The sequence below is a fragment of the Narcine bancroftii genome, chromosome 8 (genome assembly GCF_036971445.1).
Source record: "Narcine bancroftii isolate sNarBan1 chromosome 8, sNarBan1.hap1, whole genome shotgun sequence".
In the NCBI taxonomy this organism is placed as follows: Eukaryota; Metazoa; Chordata; class Chondrichthyes; order Torpediniformes; family Narcinidae; genus Narcine; species Narcine bancroftii.
In genome coordinates, this window is record NC_091476.1 from 23,202,725 (window position 1) to 23,223,513 (window position 20,789).

Consider the following 20,789-nt stretch of genomic DNA (forward strand, 5'->3'; position numbering starts at 1 on the left):
TCATGAATTGTTGTTCCTAAGACGGACTCCCATCTTTGCCTCGATATGTGATCCCCTTTCGAATTAGAGCCTCCATGTCACTACACACTGATAAGACCATAGACGGGCCTAAATTATCCATCAAAAAATATCTTAACTGAAAATAGCAGAAGAAGGACTTATTTGATCAATCAAATTTGTTTTTAAATTGCTTGAATGACATGAGATTCCCATTCTCATGATAGTCCTTGATGTACCTGATCCCGTTCTGGCACCATGTCAAGGATCTTGTTACCCATGGTCAAAGGAATTAATTTATTCTGGGTTAGGGGCATTTTAGGAGGAAACCCCACTTTTATACAAATGATCTGGTTTATCTTTTGCTATATTTAAATTATGTGTTTTAATAAGGGGCTGTCCATTTCCCATGATACCATTTCTATTTAGGTTTCCCTGCCATCTTCTCTCCAATTTGTGCCCAGGAGGGTATACCATCTCCCTCAAAGAGCGAGGCAATAAACCTCGACTGGGCTGCCCAATAGTATTTTTTTTTTAAGTCTGGGAGCCTCATTTCCCCCAGACTATAATCCCAAGTAAATTTCTCCATGAAGACTCTAGCCACCTTGCCTGTCCAAAGAAATAGCCTAACGGGTCCATTGAGTGTTTTAAAAGAAACTCTGGTGCAATTGCATGGGCAAAGATTGAAAGAGGTATTGCAATCTTGGCATCACGCTCATTTTAATACAGTTAACCCTGTCCATTATCATTATGGGCAGGTGCATCCACCTGTGCAGGTCCTCCTCAATCCTTCCAAACAGAGGTAGAAATTCAGATTATATAATCCCAGATACTTAATCCCTTTTTGTGGCCCATTTGAACTTACTTTCCTGCTGGATATTCTTTATAGTCCCTTTTTTTTTTAGTGGCATTATTTCACTCTTATTGTAATTGATTTTGTATCCCAAGATTTTACTATAGTCTTCCAGTGTGGTTTGCAACTTGACCGATGACCCAACCAGTTCCATCAAGTATATCAACACATCATCAGCAAATAAATTAATTTTGTGTTCTTCCTGACCCACTCTCGCTCCCTTAATACCTGGGTCCTGGTGGATGGCTTCCGCCAGCGATTCAATAGTCAATGTGAATAGAGCTGGGGACAGCAGACAACCTTGTCTACTAGACCTGGTTAGTGAGAAGGCTGGAGAAGTTTGTCTGTTGGTAACAATTTTGGCTCTGGGTTTATGATACAGCTCCTTGACCCAATTTATGAACGACTGCCCCAACCCGATTTTTTCCAGCACTTTATTCAAGAAATCCCATTCCAGCTTGTCAAAGGCCTTGTCTGCATCCAGAGCCATGGCGACAATTGAGTCTGCCCTTGATTGTGCAAGATGTATTATATTAGGTAACCGACTTGTTTGCCTGTTGCCTTTTCTGTACAAACCCTGCCTGATCTGGGCTTATTAACTTTGGCAAATATTAACCCAATCTATTTGCCAAGGATCAATGTACTTTCATGACTTTTGCATTGATATGGTTGGTTCAGTTTTGGTCATTGGAAATGTTTACTCAAAAGAACCTGAAGCTGTCTTCTTTTTCTATTTCGGTATCATTTCACATGGACAGAGTTTGACAATTATCTTGTTGACAATTATCTGAAGTTGACAATTATCTTGTGTTGTCCTATTAACATTAAGAGAAAGCTTGTTATCCTGACACCATGCCTCTCGAACTTTAATCTCTTTTCTGTTTTCCATCACATTATTTCATACCTGGCCTATGACCATGGTGGCATGTACAAATTTGATGATGGATTTGGAACAGTACCTGGCTGTACAGTCATAGACGTAGAGGGAGTACAGTAGAAGACTGAGTACATATTGTTGAGGAGTACTGATGTTATGTGTGATTGTGGAGGAGATTTTGTTACCCCTATTTACTAATTGCCATGTGAGATATAGGAAATCAAGGATCCAGTTGCTGAGGCTTTGATCTTGGTTTGGAGATGAGTTTGCTGGGACAAAAGTATTGAAAGCAGCATTGTAGCCAATGGAAGGCAAAAAAAAAGATAAAATCAACTAATGCTAAAAAGAAACATTTTTATAGGATGTAATTAAGAGTAAAATGGAAGTAGAATCTCTAAATCCTGAGTGAAATTAACAGATAATGGCAATGGAAAGATAGAGAGAATGATAAAATAAAGTTAAAGATAAGCAACTTACTTGTACTAAAATTGCTCAACATTCTATTTGTGTGGAAGATAATAGAAAGGGTAATCATTCATATTGGAAAAGAGTAGAGAATGCTATTTCACAATCATTACCATTAGAATCACGGTTATTCACTACTTGGATTAATAATTGGGACAAATAGAATCTAAATTAGTAAGCAAATACAAACTTGGGATCCTGTTGCTAACACATAAACAATGCAACATAATAAAAGAGTTGTAGAAAGTATGGAGTCTGGGAAGGTGAGTAGTACATGAGCTTTAAAAGATAAAATGAAAGGAAAAACTAAAAGTACCAATACCTTAGAAAATAAGGAATCAAATCTGGGGACACAGATCAACAAATTATTGTAAGCAAGCATGGCAAGTCAGCAAAGCATTTGAAAGTCAACTGGGATGCTTTTTGAGAGGTGCATAATGGAGTTATCTTGAAGTTGATTGGGTCCCTGGTTTAATTTCCATTTCTGTTCTATGAATGTAGAATCACTGAGGAAAACACGTAAATGTTTTTATATGGATGGCACTAGGAATTAGAGATTACAGCTATCAGGAACATAGATGGAAGTGTTTTTGAAACAAAAGAGAAGATTGAAAGGTACTGATCGAGTCTTTGAATTTTATGAATATGTTGGTCAGGGTAAACGTGGTAGGTTTTAGCTTTTGGTCGAATCTAAATTCAGACGCTTAAAGCAAGATGAAGTGAAATGATGAAGTAGAGAGTGCTTAAGATAATGACCTACCAAACAAATTTCAGAGATTTTCAAAAGAGTGGACAAAGAAGATGCATTGTATGGAGTGAGATGAAATATGAAATGCCTTCATTGACCAGTTAGAACTGTTATCCTGTTCCATGCATTACACTCTATGTATTGCTCTGTACTAATAATTATTGAGGGAAAAGAATTTAATTTAGAATTTAATATATTTTATTTTGGAAAATGATAACGGGTTCTGTGTAATTTATAGGGTTTCAGTTCAGGCTACCTCTCCGACAGCTACAGTTGGTTCAACCAGTTGCTCCACCTACTATAGCACATCTGCTGCTAAAGCTGGGCTTTTGAATAAGATGAAAGACCTTCCCAAAATGGCTGAAGAGTGTTTGGAGGATGGGGAAGAGGAGGAAGATAACAAACTGATAGAAAAGAAGGTAATGCATTTTATCAGAGGTTAGCGCCAAGGGGAGACATCTGCAGGCATTGCCCCCCCAAATGAGGTGCTGTGCCCCCCATATGGTTGTGGCCATCCCTGGCCATCAAACCTACCCCACTCCCTCCCACATTACTAGCATCTGGGTTGATGCACGCTAGCTACTCTCCACATCACTAGCGTATGTCAAGCGTAATTATCGTCTACTGATGCTTGACACAATAAAAGGATCGCCTTTGTGTACCATGTCGGAGGAGGTGGGCGGATGGCGTTAATGTTAGGTTGGTCCTGGCCCCCCCCACCCCCCTGCCCTGCCGTCGACAGGTAGATCCCTGCTAGCCCCCGCTGCTGAATGAGCCCCACCTCCCCCCCTAACATGCGTTCTGGCACTGACTCTGTTCATATCAAGGAAATTAGGAGGAGTGGGTGTCTAAAATTGTCGATTTCGCGAACTGCTTTCCGTTGCTCCAAGTCTGCCTATCTACTGCTTCAGCTGAGAGGTGGCATTTGCCACTTGGAGAAAATACATTTTCATATTGCCTTGGAGAGTGCAAACATTTTTCTACTTAATTTTTCTCCTCTATTACAGCAACAATTGATCTGCAGTCTCAGCAGAAAACTCACAGTGTTACATGAAGCTCAGAAGAGCCTTTTGGAAGACATCAGTGCAAACTGTGCTCTGGGAGAAGAAGCTGAAAGAATGGTTAAAAATGTCTGCAAACCCAATGAGTTTGATAAGTACCGAATGTTCATTGGGGACCTGGATAAGGTTGTGAATCTGTTGCTGTCTCTTTCTGGTCGACTTGCAAGGGTAGAAAATGCCTTAAATAATTTGGATCCTGACACAAATGAGGAAGAAAGGGTAGGTAGTGTCAATAAATACTAGTTAACAATTGTATTTATTAGAATCTTTGTGGACATTCAAATGTTATTCATAGAAAAATAGCTTGCATGCAATCTAGCACTAGTTTGCATCCTTCTCAAGTGTTCTAGTCCCTATCTAATGCCGAAAGCAGTTAATCCATTTTGACCCTCCTATGCATTATATAAGAACATAAAAATAAAGAGCTGAAGTAGGCTATCTAATCAAAATCTCAGCTGACTTTCTACCCACATGCATTTTCCTGCACTTTCGCAATATTCCTTGATAGCTGGAAACCCTTTCATTTCTATTTTAAATGAACTCATGTGGCCTTTCTTGTTAAAGAATTCAAAAGATTCTTCACCCCCTGAGTAAATAACTTTTTTTCTGATATCAATCCTTAACGTCCTTCCAGTTATTCTGAAAATAAGATGACTGGTTTCAGTCATACAGCATGAAATAGGTCCTTTGGCTAAACTTGAGTCCCATTTGCCTGCATTTGATCCAATATCCTTTTAAGTCCTTCCTCTCCATGTATCTGTCCAAATGCCTTTGGAACAATGTAATGTAGACCCCTCGGTCAGAGACACACCTTCTCTGCATTCAGAACATTGGCCCCCTCGGGTCCCTCCTAAATCTTTCCCCTCTCACCTTGAACCTATCATCTAGAATCATCCAGCCCAAGAAAAATATTTTCTCCATCCACATCATGAGTTTGTAAACCTCTACAAGATCACCCCTTTGTCTCCTTTGCTGTCAGGAATAAAGACCTAGCCTATCCAACCTCTCCCTATGATACATCTCCATACCAAACCACATCATTGTGAATCTCCTTCATATTCCTTCCAATTTATTGACATTTTTACAATAGCTGGGTGGTCAAAACTGCACATATTACTCGAAGTATGGTCTCACATGAGGTTCTACATTTGACTCTTTACTATGCCCAATGAAGGTCAACATGCCAAACACTTTCTTCACCAGTTTATCCACCTGAGCAGCCCCTTTCAAGGAAACTTATCAAAGTGCAACCCCTCACACCTGTCAACATTCCATTTGCCACACCTTGGCCCACCTACCCAACTGATTTAGATCCTATTGTAAACTTCTTCACTACCAGTTTTAGTATTATTCACAAATTTACTCATCAAGTTAACAATGTTGTTATTCCAAATTGTTAATATAAATGGCAAACAGTTGTGGACCCAGTACCGACCCCTGTGGCATACCACTGGACACAAGCCACTGATCAAAAAATATTCTTCCATTACTACCCTCTGTCTCCTTCTGCAAAGCTGGTTTTGAATCCAAAAGGCCAGCTCACCTTATTTAACCTGTCATGCAGGACCATGTCAAAGGCAACCTGTCATGTGGAACCTTGTCAGAATGACTGGTTCACTTCACTGTTTGGGGGAAACAAAAAAAAAAGCTTGCTTAACCACTCTGCCTGGATTTACTTTGAATTTAAAACTTGACCTTGCATTTGTTTTGCTACTTGCTTAACATGGTGAAAACTACCTTGAGCAATCATTGTGTGAGAACCAAATGGAACTCAATTGTGATGTCTACTTTCACCACCTAACCTGTTGCTATTCACCACATGCCCACAGGAATAATAATTTAATGAGAATAATGAAGCAAGATGTGTCTTCTAGCACGATGCAGTGCCTGGGAAACAATATGGGGAAATGCAAAAATAAAACAATGAAATGAAGAGAATTTTAACTAACTAGCACAATTCCTTTTAACTTGTAGCATGCACTGAATGAAAAGAAAAAGCAACTCACAGCGCAGCTTGAAGAGGCCAAAGAGCTAAAGGAACACGTTGATCGCAGGGAACGTGTTGTCCATGATATTCTGGTCAAGCACTTGTCGGAAGATGAGCTCCAAGATTACACACACTTTGTAAAGATGAAATCTGCTCTCATCATTGAGCAGCGAGAGCTGGAAGACAACATCAAACTGGGTGAAGAGCAGCTCAAATGTCTAAGAGAGAGTTTATCTCTTGAAGCATGCAGAGAGAACATCTGAAATATAGGCTACAAATTGCATTTTGCTCTAATGACTAAACAAACTTTTCAATTTCCAAAGCATTGATTCATTTTTCAATTGTGTTAATAACCAATGGTTTAAAATCCAGAATATATGTTTCCTGATGGAGTTGTGAATTTTGACCATGCTTATGTTATCGCTAATTCAGCTCGCATGAAAATAAGGAATTGTTAGCTTCCTTGTGATTGGTCGAGGCAACAAGTAGAGTGCTGAGTCACAGAGATCAGGATAGTCCTGTGTTAATTTTCCTTCCAGTAATGCAGTGATTCTCAACTTTTTTTTCTTTCCACTCACATGCCACCTTAAGTAATCCCTTACTAACCACAGAGAACCTATGGCATAGGATGTGATTAGTAAGGGATTAGTTAAGGTGGTGTGTGAGTGGGGAAGAAAGGTTGAGAACCACTGGTTTAGATAGTGTAAAGACAACAAATAGATTAGAGCTCAGAGATGAGAAGGAGAAAGTTACCTGGGTTTCATGATCCTGATTAGTATCCTACATAACTTCTGGAAAATTTCAGTGTTGACTTAGAAGCATATTGATGTTGAATATAATGGTTTATGCAGTTAAATTGCCTGCTTAATGTTTGGACTCACACATGAAAAGTGATGAATTGAGCAAAACACTCAAAGGCAGTCAGTGTAATGTTAAAAATCAGTGCCTTCAGCAGAAAATGATAGGGAAATCTTTAAACTTTTGATTGTAAATTGATTTGAATTGGGATCTTTCAAAATGACTCGATTCCATTTTTGAAACATTTTCTGGGGTTGAGGTGGACAATGTAAGCCAGTGACAGAAACTAAGTGCATATGAAGGGATGTTCTTTATACTGTTATTGCAGTGAATGCGATTTGTATCCATTTTGTTTTTCCAAGTGTCACTTTTGTGATTGTTTTTTTTCAGTTTCATTGTTCACTACTAAACTATTACAATTAAAATTACATACCTAGGTCATTTTAATTCTAGATGAAACCATTCAAGTAAACTTTATTGGGACTTTTATTAAAAATTATTTTTGATAGGAAATTAATATCATTTTTGGTGAAGAAATCATCTGGTTTAGCCCACAATACATTTTAAATTAAAGTGCCATAATTCTGGTTTTGGAAATTACAATCATTATTTTGCTTGTGTCCAAATAATATCCCAAAGATTTGTGTTTGCTGCTTCAAGGCAATGAGTTAAATATATAAACTCTGAAGGATTATTAGTAAATCCAATGTCCTCATGGAAAAGACAAATTAGAAAAGTCCTTGGGCTCCAAAGGATGACAAGAAAGTGGAAAGTCACTTGCTGTTCTATTTTTTGGTTACTTTTGCTGAAACATTAGCCAAGGACAGTAATGGGTTCTTATTTCAGAGCACTAAAATTCATAGACAAATAGTGGCTGTTTAATTAAAATATTCTGATAAACCATCGTCCAGAGGGTATAAGAAACGAATAAAGTGAATTTCTCTTGTAGATTTTAAAAAATCATGAAATTGGCATTTAATGTCTGACAGCAGAACTGCAATTTATCCAGAATTCCATTGAGAATTTCAGTTTATTGGTGGATTCAGAAGTAAACCTGGAATTGATACATGATTATTATTACATATAATACAACAGTGTGCTTGTGGCATCTGTAGATTAGTGTGTTAGCATTACTGTATAACTCTTTTCATTTCAATAATAACTAGCAGTAGACCAAAAAATCATGAGGTAGCCTCGCCCTTTTTTTCATAAATGATTAAATATAATGACTCAAAACAGTCAATTGTGTGAGTTAAACTGGATGTGGATTAGACACCATTTATCGAACTGGCAGCTGTTGCCTCATTAGAAATTTCAGTCACAATTTTAAAGATCTGCATTTGCAGTCAGCATTTGATAATGGGACATAATGGGGTAAAAGGAGTGCTGTGATGTATTCTTGATAGGTATGTTAGAATAGAGGAGTAGAACAAACTCTGCTTGGAAATTAGATTGTTTGAATTTGCAATTTACTTTTGGCTTTGCACAATTCTCATTGATGAGGCTATACCGGTAATCGTTTTAGTATCATGAAAATGTATGGTTGGTTGGGAGAAAGTGATGTTTTGTTATAAATATCTCACGTTAAAATTAGTATGAAGCTTGTATTCAAAAACTAAAATTGTTGGATTTCTACGTAAAAGTATATACTGATTTTTTTTAAAAATCCCATTGGACTGCAATCTACAGTAGTTCTTCAGACATTATTGGGGTACCATAGTTGCCATAAAATGATTAGATTTTTTTTCTGCAGTATTCTGTCAGTGCAGATTTGCTATTTAAGGATTTCATTTAAAATTTGGCTTTGAAGCAAATTTCCCAGTGGAACCAATGACCCTGACAGCTAATCAAGGCAGTAAGACTGCAAGGAGAAGTTTGTGATCCAGGAAACCTAGAGTTATAGATGTCCCAAAGATCTGCCAAATCTTTATTGTTTCATGCTTTCCCAATATCTCAACCAGATAGAAAGCTGGCTGCCAGATGTGTAGGCCCATGGCTGCAAGCCTCAGCTTAAGGATCTGTGATTGTAAGAAGCCTGAATGTTTGGAGTAAGTCCAAAATATTATGGGTGCTGAGGAAACAAGGACAGATAGTCTGGAAACAGAGTTATATATTGATGACAGAAAGGTGTTTAAGGGTACAGGGTATATTGATGACAGAAAGGTGTTTGGGGGAACTATTGTACAGGGAAGGCCATAATAGATGGCAAAGTATAAGTTATTATGGTGTCCATTGGGCCGGGAGGAATCTTTCCTACTTTAAAGATATCACAGTGTAGAAAACTAATTTATCAAATCCCATACTATTGATTGGAATGAGAAATTTCAGGTAAAATTTCAAGGTCAGTGCTTAATTTTTTAAGTATAACCTTTACCTGTCTAGACTTCTAATTCAGAATGTAACCAATTTAAAAATGTTAATCCTCCAATTAAGAATAGTACACAAATGCTATGTCAGCATATCAAATAAACTAACACTGCCCTCACCTTTTTCCTTCCTCACTCCCCCTCTTCCTCTCTTCCCTGCCCCTGTGCACACCCACCCTGCCACCTCCAAAAAGTTGTTCCAGACAGGTGGTCTTGCCTGTACCGTTTGGGGATATGAGAGATTTTCAAAAGAAATAATGTTTATAAAAAGACAGTACATGTAGATCACAGTTGCATTCTATATAATGGTAAATATCACTATTTCAATGTTTCTACCTGTTCTGTTCGGTCATAATTAAGGATGGGAGAAACTGAAGCACCCAAATATTGAAAATCTCACTTGAGGTGTGTGGAGTTCACAGTGACAGATATTTCAAATTGCATTCTAATCTCAGAGACCACAGGTACAACTTCACGAGAATTGAAGATTTTCATACCAACCCGAACCCATCCCAGAAATGCATCACATTACTGATCTTCCTGGTGGTGACATTGAGCTTTTTTTTACCTGCACACCACCAATGTATCTTTCCACTTGAGAGAGAATACAAATAAATTACAAAGTGCATTTCAAACCATGTGTATAATTGGATGGCAGGAAAATTAGCATTTGGATAATTATACAATCCACTAATCATTTAATTTTTTTTCCAGTCATAATCTTGCATTCTGTCCCTTTACTGATTCATCATTGATAACTGACTATTGTAGGACTTTTCAATAGAACTAAACATAATTTTCATATCTATCATATTCTTTTAAAACTTAGAAGGAAATTATTTACATAATTGAGTCAACATCAGCTCTGAGTTATCCTATTTCCACTGCCCCCCACCAATTATATCCCGGTAACTTCTTCACTTTTATATGCCTACCAACTCCGTCCTGATTCTACCATATCCAAGGGAGAATTTACAGTAACAATTGCACAGATTTGGGAGGAAACAGGAAAACAAAGAGAAATCCCACACAGTGACAGGGAGAACATGAAAATTCCCTTGATTGCTTATGTCTGCCAATTAAAATAACCTTACTGTACCTCATGCAAAAAGAGGTATATTGCCTATATCCTATCTTCACACAATTCTTATGCTGGTGGAGATATCCAGTCCAAAATATAAAACTAGTCTCATCTAAGGTTTCTGCGCATTTAATAATTTCTGCCAAATAAAAACTAGTACCTTTTTTTGGGGGAAAGGTTGCTGAGTAATCTTGATTTTTCAATTGGCATTTTGCTGATACTGACCAGTTCTAAAATAGTTGACTGAATAATGTTAGGATTGCAGGGGTTTCAGAATTGTGCGATACAGCTTCATGTGGGCAGTGATGGGATGTTAACAGTAATTTCAATGTCTGAAATGATGTATAATATAAATTCTACATCACTTGTTGGGGGTAGTTAAAATTCAACAGATAAAGGAAGAAGAAGTTTCAGCTCAAGGCAATTAGGCGGTCAGCTGAATGGAATGTCTGGATGCAGAGAAGAAGGAGATTTATTTAAGAAAACATTGGAAGAAGTATTTGGTGCATATAAATTGCCCCTGTGCCACAAGACCATCATGGGACATTATTTATCCCAAGCCCTCTGATACCAGTACTGATAGGGAGGCAACAAAATAACATAGATTCATGATGTGCAGCACCAAGCCATGAAGCTGAGCCTTTGCACAAAGTCAAAATAGATGAAGCCTTTATCAAATTTAAAGCTGTAAATTGCACAGCACCCAGCAAGAGAATGCAGTGTGGTGATTTTGGGGAAAATGTAGATGTTTAACTGAAGAATATATACAAACTGTGAATAATTTATTTTTTTACTGTATATAACAGAACCCAATATGATTAATGATAAATGTTTGGATATATCTGTAATTCAAACATTTTTCTTTATGTAGCTTTGAAAAACAAAAAAAAATCAAAAATGTATATATCTGAAATATTGGTTACAGTAATAAATTGTTAGATAATGTTGACATCTTTCAAAATAAGTCTGCTTCCAAGTGAGACACAATTTTGCCTCTTCATTACACACTGCTATAAATTCACGAGTCAAAAATAATGTAAATTGTGTGATATTTAGCTTAAGGATATTTAAATACAATTGTAATATCTATTTGCTATAAACATTCATTAAACAGCTTTATTTTGAAAATATGATTCATTTTGAATTATGATTACATTTTTTTAAGCGACTCAACAGAAACTTGGTCTTCATAAAGGCAACAATGGAAATGCCAGGAGGACTAAGGTGTCAATTTAGATTTAATTTAAAGGAAAAGTCCTTTTTTTCTGTGATCCATTTAAGACTGAGCTATTCATTTGAAAAGTTATATTTGGAATTCTGAAATTTAATTTTTATCCATAAAAGAGTCCATTTGTTTTAGATTTTATTTCGTTTCATTCCTTTTTCCATCTTTAAAATTTAAGCAGGCAAATGTTTAAAATATTTAAATATGAGGAGAGACATGGACATTAGCCCTGCTGGCTCAGAAATTTAGTTTCAAAAAATATTTATGATTGTTCAGTAAAATTGTTCCAATTTTAATTATCATGTCTACACTGGGAACTAATTATTATCTCAATCAATGCCCATTTTATCCATCTATTGTAAATTTGTACATCACTGTCTGCCATGCACATTGCCATAAAAAGATAGAATGTGCATGGGGATCAAAGAATATCCTTGGTGCATTCTCTTCTTTCTTTGGCTTGGCTTCGCGGATGAAGATTTATGGAGGGGTAAAGTCCACGTCAGCTGCAGGCTCATTTGTGGCTGACAAGTCCGATGCGGGACAGGCAGACACAGTTGCAGCGGTTGCAGGGGAAAATTGGTTGGTTGGGGTTGGGTGTTGGGTTTTTCCTCCTTTGTCTTTTGACAGTGAGGTGGGCTCTGCGGTTTTCTTCAAAGGAGGTTGCTGCCCGCCGAACTGTGAGGCGCCAAGATGCACGGTTTGAGGCGATATCAGCCCACTGGCTGTGGTCAATGTGGCAGGCACCAAGAGCTTTCTTTAGGCAGTCCTTGTACCACTTCTTTGGTGCACCTCTGTCTCAGTGGCCAATGGAGAGCTCGCTATATAACACGATCTTGGGAAGGCGATGGTCCTCCATTCTGGAGACATGACCTACCCAGCGCAGTTTGATCTTCAGTAGCGTGGATTTGATGCTGTCAGCCTCTGTCATCTCGAGTACTTCAATGTTGGAGATGAAGTCGCTCCAATGAATGTTGAGGATGGAGCGGAGACAACACTGGTGGAAGCGTTCTAGGAGCCATAGGTGATGCCGGTAAAGGACCCATGATTCGGAGCCGAACAGGAGTGTGGGTATGACAACGGCTCTGTATACGCTAATCTTTGAGAGGTTTTTCAGTTGGTTGTTTTTCCAGTCTCTTTTGTGTAGTCTTCCAAAGGCGCTATTTGCCTTGGCGAGTCTGCTGTCTATCTCGTTGTCGATCCTTGCATCCAATGAAATGGTGCAGCCGAGATAGGTAAACTGGTTGACCATTTTGAGTTTTGTGTGCCCAATGGAGATGTGGGGGGGGGCTGGTAGTCATGGTGGGGAGCTGGCTGATGGAGGACCTCAGTTTTCTTCAGGCTGACTTCCAGGCCAAACATTTTGGCAGTTTCCGCAAAACAGGACGTCAAGCGCTGAAGAGCTGGCTCTGAATGGGCAACTAAAGTGGCATCGTCTGCAAAGAGTAGTTCACGGACAAGTTGCTCTTGTGTCTTGGTGTGAGCTTGCAGGCGCCTCAGATTGAAGAGACTGCCATCCGTGCGGTACCGGATGTAAACAGCATCTTCATTGTTGAGGTCTTTCATGGCTTGTTTCAGCATCATGCTGAAGAAGATTGAAAAGAGGGTTTGTGCAAGAACGCAGCCTTGCTTCACGCCATTGTTAATGGAGAAGGGTTCAGACCCTATATCTGACCCGACCTTGTTGGTTTTCGTGCAGTTGGATAACCATGTTGAGGAACTTTGGGGGGCATCCGAGGCCCTTTCCTACTCACGGTGTTGAAGGCTTTGGTGAGGTCAACAAAGGTGATGTAGACTCCTTTGTTTTGTTCTCTGCACTTTTCTTGTCAGTAGTTCCTCTGTTTGCGCAAAAGCCGCACTGTGATTCTGGGAGAACATTTTCGGCGACACTAGGTATTATTCTATTTAGGAGAATCCTAGCGAAGATTTTGCTTGCAATGGAGAACAGCGTGATTCCCTGTAGTTTGAGCAGTCTGATTTCTCGCCTTTGTTTTTGCACACGGTGATGATGATGGCATCACGAAGGTCCTGAGGCAGCTTTCCTTGGTCCCAGCAGAGCTTGAAAAACTCATGCAGTTTGGCATGCAGAGTTTTGCTGCCAACCTTCCAGATCTCTGGGGGGATTCCATCCATACCTGCTGCTTTGCCACTTTTCAGTTGTTCAGTTGGTGCATTAAACTGTGCATAAAGTACAACATCAGGGAAAAAAAAATGTGCCTCCAGTTGTTTTGAAGTATTTTAACAAATTTGTCATAATTCATCATAATTTCTGTTATTTGATAATACCAGCAAAATAATATTATGGCTCAGTAGATTTAGAACTTGGATAGAAGTGTTAGAGAGCCTTACAGCATTTTAGCTAAAGTATTTGCCTTCCAATATTTTACTTTGTTTTTACACTTTAACCAAATTAAATCTTTAATATGCAAATTTTTGTATTTTAGTTTTGGAATTATTTTCCACGAGGAAATTTTAGAAAATTCCTTAAAGTAAAACTCAAGCTATATCTTTGCCTTGAATGGTATGAGAGAAAGGAATTTATGAATATATAGTAAACAGTGTGTATGCAAAATCCATCCAGGAGAAGATTGATCACTTATTTTGAATACTATCATGAGAAGACCTTGGAGAAGCTCCATAATTTTTGGATGCTTCCTAAATACCAATAAAATTCTGCAAAATTATTAAAGCATGTGTTGGACACTATTGATGATATTAAGAATTCATCAAATAATTTTTCAATAAGTTTCTTCACATCTGGCTTCTATTGGTAAGACTTCTCAAGAAAAGCCACTCAGACTACCCCAAATCCAGAAAGAGTCTGGATGTCTAAAGTTTACCAAAAGCAATTGGACGTTCATACATTTGTCTCAATTAACAAGCTGGACAAAATTTCATGGATGAAGAATAATAGACCAAGAACTAAACCTGTTTGAATTGTCACAATAGCCCAAGCCTCAATGTCAATACTATTGCTTTCATTTTGAACTCTCAGTTGCCCATTCAAAAAGATTATTGGAATAACGTTTCTACTTTACATTATTTCCTTTACCATGCCACTGTTATAATCCTTCAAAATGTTCCTCTCTGTTATGTTTATTAGCTCCAGGACACATCTGAATGGAATTACTCAAATCTGTGAATTACCCACCAATGTTGGGAGAGGAGAGGGGGAATAAGTGGGAAAAGGCAGATTTCAGTGTTTGAGTTCTACAATTATTTATTTTTGCAATTTTTTTTTCAAAATATCAAAAGATAAAGAGCCTTAAGAGGATGTAAACCTGTTTTTTGGTGATTTGGATTCAAAATATTTTGAGAACCACAATTGGTGTAATAACGTGTCCATTTTCATTTATTGCTATTTACTATAGACCCCAATGCAGATTTCCATATGGAATTAATGCCACACAATCATGGACACCAATAGATGGCAGTATACCACCAAATCAATTACAATCTCTCAAATAAATTGGATATTCAAATCAAGTTTATTATCATCTAATTGCACGTACTGACGAGACAGTGTAAAAACACAATGCTGGATAACAGTCAATCAGTATACTTAATGAGCCCTTCATCAAGGTATGGAAAAGTTTTGGCAGATGCCTGAACAAAATTGTAGGTGGGGAGGAGCACGGTCCCAAAAGCAGGAGGAAATAGGTGGATAAGAGAGGGATGGCTCTGTGAATGGAGAGGGAATGGGGTAGAGAGCTGGATGAAAGAAGACGAAAGGTGAGGGAGAACAGAGTAGGCTAGCAGAAATTGGAGACTGGATGTTAAGTTAACCAGGTGGAGAGTGCCCAGATGGAAAAATCATGTACAGTATTGTTCCTCCAATTTACAGATGGTCTTGGTTGGATAGTACATGAGGCCATGAACAGGCTTGGGAGTGGGATGTGGAATTGAAATTGTTGGCCACTGAGAGATCCCTGTCACTGATGCGGACAGAGCGAAGGTGCTCATCGAAGTGATTTCCTAGTCTGCATTTAGTCTCTCTGCAGAGAAGAACATAAAAGGTGCACTGGATGCAGTAGATAACTCCCAAGGATACACAAGTGAAGTGCTGCTTCACTTGAAAGGTCTATTTAAGGCTCTGAATAGTGGTGAGGGAGGAGGTGTGGGCACGTGTGGCAGTTCCTGCAGCCACAGGGGAAGAGTCATGGAGGGAGTGGTCTCTATGGAAGGCAGAGAAAGGAGGAGAGGGGAAGATGTGTCTAGTGGTGGGATTCTGTTGTAGTTGATGGAAATTACAGAGAATAATGTGTTGAATGCAGAGGTTGGTGGGGTGGGAGGTAAGAGCAAGTGAAATCCTGTGTTTGTTACGTCTGGAGACAGAGGCATCGTTCTCTAGGTGGGTCAGACCAGAGTGAAGGGACAGGGCTATAGCATCATCAGTGGAACGGTTTCTTCTATAGGCAAATTGAAATAGGTTCAGTGTCTCTGGGAGGTGTGCATTGATTTGTTCCATCACCAGACGCTCAAAGCTGTTCATAACAGTGGAGGTCAGTGCCACAGGGCGGTAGTCATTGAGGCTTGTTTTTTTTTGAATATTTTTGACTTTCAAAGATGCATATAAATTTAATTAAACAACACATTCTTTTTCAACAATAGTGTATATCATACAGAGTATTTTATCCCCTACCACTCTCCTCTTCTTCCCGCACCCTAATATAATACAAAAAAAGTATATAAACTAAACAAATACAAGGAACAAAATATCATTAAAGCCAAAAACCCTTAAGGGAATGTAAGAAGAACCCAAAAGAAACCTAAAATTAAAGGGTAAGGAACAAAATACAAGAGCATATCGCCTGCACCACGACCCACTTTGCTGATCTCAAGCATTCCACTATTGGCATAGTTGTTGTACAGGTAGACGATCCTTTATCCGGAACCCTTGGGGGGAGAGTGTGTTTTTTTCCGGATTTCGGAAAGCCAGATTTAAGCCAACTTGAATTGTGCTGCCATATCCACCCCCACCCTCTTCCAGTCACGCTACCGTCTCTCCCCCCCCCCTTGCCTGCCTGATTCGCACTGCCAGTCTTCCCCGCCTCGCCCATCCGACTCGTACTGCCGGTGTCTCTCACCCGCCCAAGTCGTGCTGTCAGTCTCTCCCCCGCCCCTGCCCGAGTCGCGCTGCTGGTCTCTCCCCCTCACCCCCCCCCCTCCTGACTTGCGCTCCCGGTCTCTCCCTCTCACCGCCCCCCCCCACCGACTCGCGCTGCCATCTCTCTCTCCACTTGCCAGATTTTGGAGCTTTCTGCATTTTAGATGTCCAGATAAAGGATAGTGTACCTGTATTTACTTTATCAAAAAGGGGTATAATTATATCTGTGCACCAATGTGCTGCAGATAGGGCTGCCACACTCGAACAAATGTGCCATTATTTCTTACACAAATTGTAGGTAATTTTGTCCAGGGGATTACAACACTGCATTTCCATATTCCATCGTATAATATTTAGTTGGGAGTCAGACTTCAACGTGACTGCTATGCATTCCCTGGCTACCGACAAGCCGGCCTTCACAAACTGAATTTGATATCTGCACAGTTTAAAACTCATGTTCATAATGGTTCCAAGGAGGCATACTTCCATATCCTGTGGAAAATCTACCTTTGCAATTTTTTTCAGAAGTCCCCCCCCCCCCCCAGGTCCTCCTAGAAGGATCTCACCTTTGTACACAGTCAAGTTGAATGCATAAAGGTTCCAGTCTCCACACCGCGCCTAAAGCACATTTCCAAGATTTCTGGTTTAGCTTTATGTAATATTTTGTGGTGTGAAGTACAGTTGATGCAGGAAATTGCATTGCACCAACCTGTACCTGACATTAAATACAGGTCTGACCACTCGTGGATTATTGTGCCCAAGTTCAACTCCCACCTTTCCTTCATCTTGTCTAAGCCCGGCTTCAGACCCTCACTTAGGAATAGGAGATACATTGTAGAGATAAACTTATGCATATTCCCCTTTCCAATTAAAATCTCCATGTCACTACACACGAGCAGGGCCATAGACGGTCCCAAATTATCCAAGATACTAGTGCCAACTCCTCCAGCATTTCTCAGTGTGCCTACTGCACACATCTGACTCCTTCACTGTTCTTTCTCCCCTACTTAGAGCTCCCCATATTAACTCTTTATTTAACTTTAACATTCATACTCTTAAACAGTAAAACATTTCCATACAAACTCTTATGTCATTTACAATATTTACAACCATTTATTCCTCCTTTTATACCTTTTTCCATCCATTAGTGTTGAATCCTGTGAGGGTGGCAAGGCTTCACAAAGCACATTGCCTCCCTAGCATCTGTAAAAAATTTCTTCTCCCCTCCAGGTCGTGTTACTTTTAAAGTTGCTGGGTGAAGGAGGGTGAACTCTATACCCCTCCGTCGTAATTTCTTTTTACCTGGGGTCAAATTCTTTCCTGCGCCTTAACAGTACAACAGTAATATCTGGGTAGAAGAGAACCTACCTTCCCCCATATTATGCTGACCCCCCCCCCCCTCTTTCCTTTGCTCCATTTGCTGCTGCCCACAAAATTTGCTCTTTGTCCTGGTAATGAAGACTAACCAGGACAGATCGGGATTGTTGATCGGGGCCTGGTTGGGGGAGCTGGGGGGTGGTGGAAGGTGTTTGGGGCATGAAAGCTTGGTGACCTCTCTCAATCTCCAACTCTCCCTCAATTTTGTCCTTCCCCGGTACTTGTGAGATCCATTTTTTGAAATTTTAAAAAATTTTCCGAGTCCATTTTATTCTATATCTTCTACCTTTCCCTCACTTACGCATTTATTTCATTTTCATTCCTGTCCAATCTTTCTTCCACTTTTTCAATTCTATCTTCTATGATGACTACTCTTTCAGTCAAATTATCCATTCTTTCTTTGATCATATTTTGTCCTGTCACCAATGTCTTTAATGTCTTTTTAATCTATCCAATGGCCTCCATAATGTCTCTTGTAGAGGGCATCGAGGCCCCTGCCTACTCCATTTCCCACCTTCCCTTCACTGTTGTTTGGCATCTTGGATTGTTTTCTGATGGGTCCTCCTCTTCCCCATCTGAATCATTTCCTTCCTCCTCTGATGTTGGGCTGAGATTGCCGACATCTCCCAGCTGCCCGCCTCTCTGTCGGGCCCCAGTGCCTCCCCAGTCGCATCACTCCTACTGTCTGCGATGCCAGTTGCCTCGCGCGCCCGACAGTGTTACTGCCGCTTCGACTGCAGCTCCTTCCCACCCCCCCCACATGGATTGGCCTTACCAGCATCGCTTTTGCTCACCCCTCCAGGTGAGCCCTTCTCCTTCAGGGTAGCCTGAAGCTCCACTCCTGCCAATGATCTCGACACAGGCCCGAGGTCGGCCTCACTATCCCGGCCGCCACGAAGTGTGCTTCCCCATTGATCCATGGGCTCCGACTTCTCCTGCCCTTCCATGGTTGGTATCTTCTGCATTCTTCCTATTTGTATCACTATTCTTAATTTGGTGACTTCTTTACTGCTGAAGCATTTTTTCTTGGGGGAATTTTGATTTTTTTCTATCTTTAATTTCTAATTCTATGGGGAGTTCTAAGTCCCTCCTACTAGTTGTCTGCTGCCATTTCAACTCTTCCTCTTTGAGGCCTGTTATTGTCACTCTCTTGGGTACTGGCATGATGGTGGCTGTCTAGAAACCCACGAAGACAATGAACTGCTGCAGTGAGGCATTGAAGATGTCTGTAAAGACCTGTGGCACAGTACCTTCAGTACCCGACTAGATATGTTATCTTGTCCTGCTGCCCTGCGTGGGTTCACCTGGGATAGGGATCTTTTCACCTCGGACAGGGGGCCTATTCATCAGGGAGACATAGAGCTTTCATCTGAGCTTTCTTCAGCATCATTCTGTTCTTCTCATCAAACCATGGGTAGAAGATGCTCAATCTGTCCGGAAGGGAAGTGTCATTGTCTTTAACTCACAAGGTTGACTTGTGGTCTTTTATGGTCTTGATCCCTTGGTTTTGGGTTATTTTTGGGTTTACTCTTCTCCCAGGGAATATGTGCTTAACCTTTATTTGAATTCGCACCACTACTCATATACCAATTATTTTCATGAAGAAAACCATGAATGTCTGTAGTGACTGAAGTAAAAACATAATAGTGGAGAAACTGAAGTTCAGTCAGAATACTTTATGCAGCAAATATACATCACCAAATTTTCAAGTTTGAGCCCTTCATCAAGGTATGATCAAATTGTAGACATGAGTTTTGTATATATATATATATATATATATTTTATATGAACAAAAACAATGCTTTTTCACCCAGGAAAACATTACCAATTTGACAATTGCTGCCTAATTTGCTGAGTATTTTCCATCAGGTCCTCAAAACATAAATAAAGCAAAAGATCCCAGGACTTCTAGTGCTCCCTAATGGGCATGCTAGATGACTGCAGCAGTGGTAACTGCAAAGCACTAGCAATGATTTCATTACAACCCAAGGGCCAAAGCATTTTCCTTTGTGTTCTAAAATGTGCCACTGAGGTTCAAGACAGAGGCTGGAAGTGGGAAACATTGGCAATTATTGTTTGAGGAATGAAGCCAGATATGGGGATGGATACTGTGTGAGAGTGGGGATCAAGGAAGTGATCAGGAAATTTGATTAGGTAAATGGGCAGGAAGGTTGGGGAAGATGAGTATTTCTACGGTGGACCAATCAGACACCTTGTGAAAATGCAGGTACGGAAGTCCTGTTAAGCACACAAAGGAAAATTGTAACTGAAATTATCTGTGGAATTTCTATTTGATTCAGAAATGAGATTCACTTTAGATGAGCCCATTTTCAAACATGTAACATTGAAAGAAAAATAATGGTACACATTCAAATTTCTCGGCTTTGGAATTCCCAGTTAAAGTTACTGGGAGCTCTCGCTCCTGATCATAAACCTGATATTTTCTATCACAATGCATTAAGGCCTTTACTTTCTCTCAAGTATGGAGCAGGAAATACCATATATGCTCGTATAAAACTTGAAATGAATGTTAAATTTACATGGATACTACTTTTGAGAATCCAAAAGTACTGTATCAGTAACAGATGTCCAAATGGTCTCTAAACCCATAAAGAACTAAAACACAATGAATTAAAGTAATAATACGGACCGGACCCTGCGCATCGAAACGACCGTAATACTGCGCACAAGGCCGTTAACTGTATCTGTTCGCATCACAAAACCTTTACTGCCCGTTTGTTTTTAATGCATTCAATTCATCTTAATCTACAAAATATAATAAAATTATCAAAACAAATGACAATAGCAACAAAAATAAATACTGGTACTAAGCCTTTATTTATGTTA

General features: G+C 39.6%; 2 protein-coding genes across 14 annotated transcripts in view; one reads left to right on the forward strand and one right to left on the reverse strand.

Moving 5' to 3' along the window:
* Nucleotides 1–11,361, forward strand: part of LOC138740479 (protein Shroom4-like) — a 102,026-nt gene extending 90,665 nt beyond the window's left edge. For 2 of the 3 annotated variants that reach the window (XM_069893179.1, XM_069893180.1), the window contains 3 exons: nucleotides 3,179–3,359; nucleotides 3,948–4,220; nucleotides 5,976–11,361. In XM_069893179.1, coding sequence (XP_069749280.1) covers nucleotides 3,179–3,359; nucleotides 3,948–4,220; nucleotides 5,976–6,251 — 730 coding nt within the window. In that variant the 3' untranslated portion in view covers nucleotides 6,252–11,361. Of the gene's footprint in view, nucleotides 1–2,693; nucleotides 2,865–3,178; nucleotides 3,360–3,947; nucleotides 4,221–5,975 lie in introns of those variants that run through there. The other variant, XM_069893181.1, reaches the window with a different exon arrangement.
* The window catches only part of LOC138740483 (bone morphogenetic protein 15-like), a 141,560-nt gene that overhangs the window by 110,530 nt on the left and 10,241 nt on the right, over nucleotides 1–20,789 (reverse strand). For 10 of the 11 annotated variants that reach the window (XR_011342947.1, XR_011342945.1, XR_011342941.1 and 7 more), the window contains exon 2: nucleotides 6,008–6,164. The gene's annotated coding sequence lies outside the window, so the exon portion shown is untranslated. Of the gene's footprint in view, nucleotides 1–3,732; nucleotides 4,198–6,007; nucleotides 6,165–20,789 lie in introns of those variants that run through there. The other variant, XR_011342940.1, reaches the window with a different exon arrangement.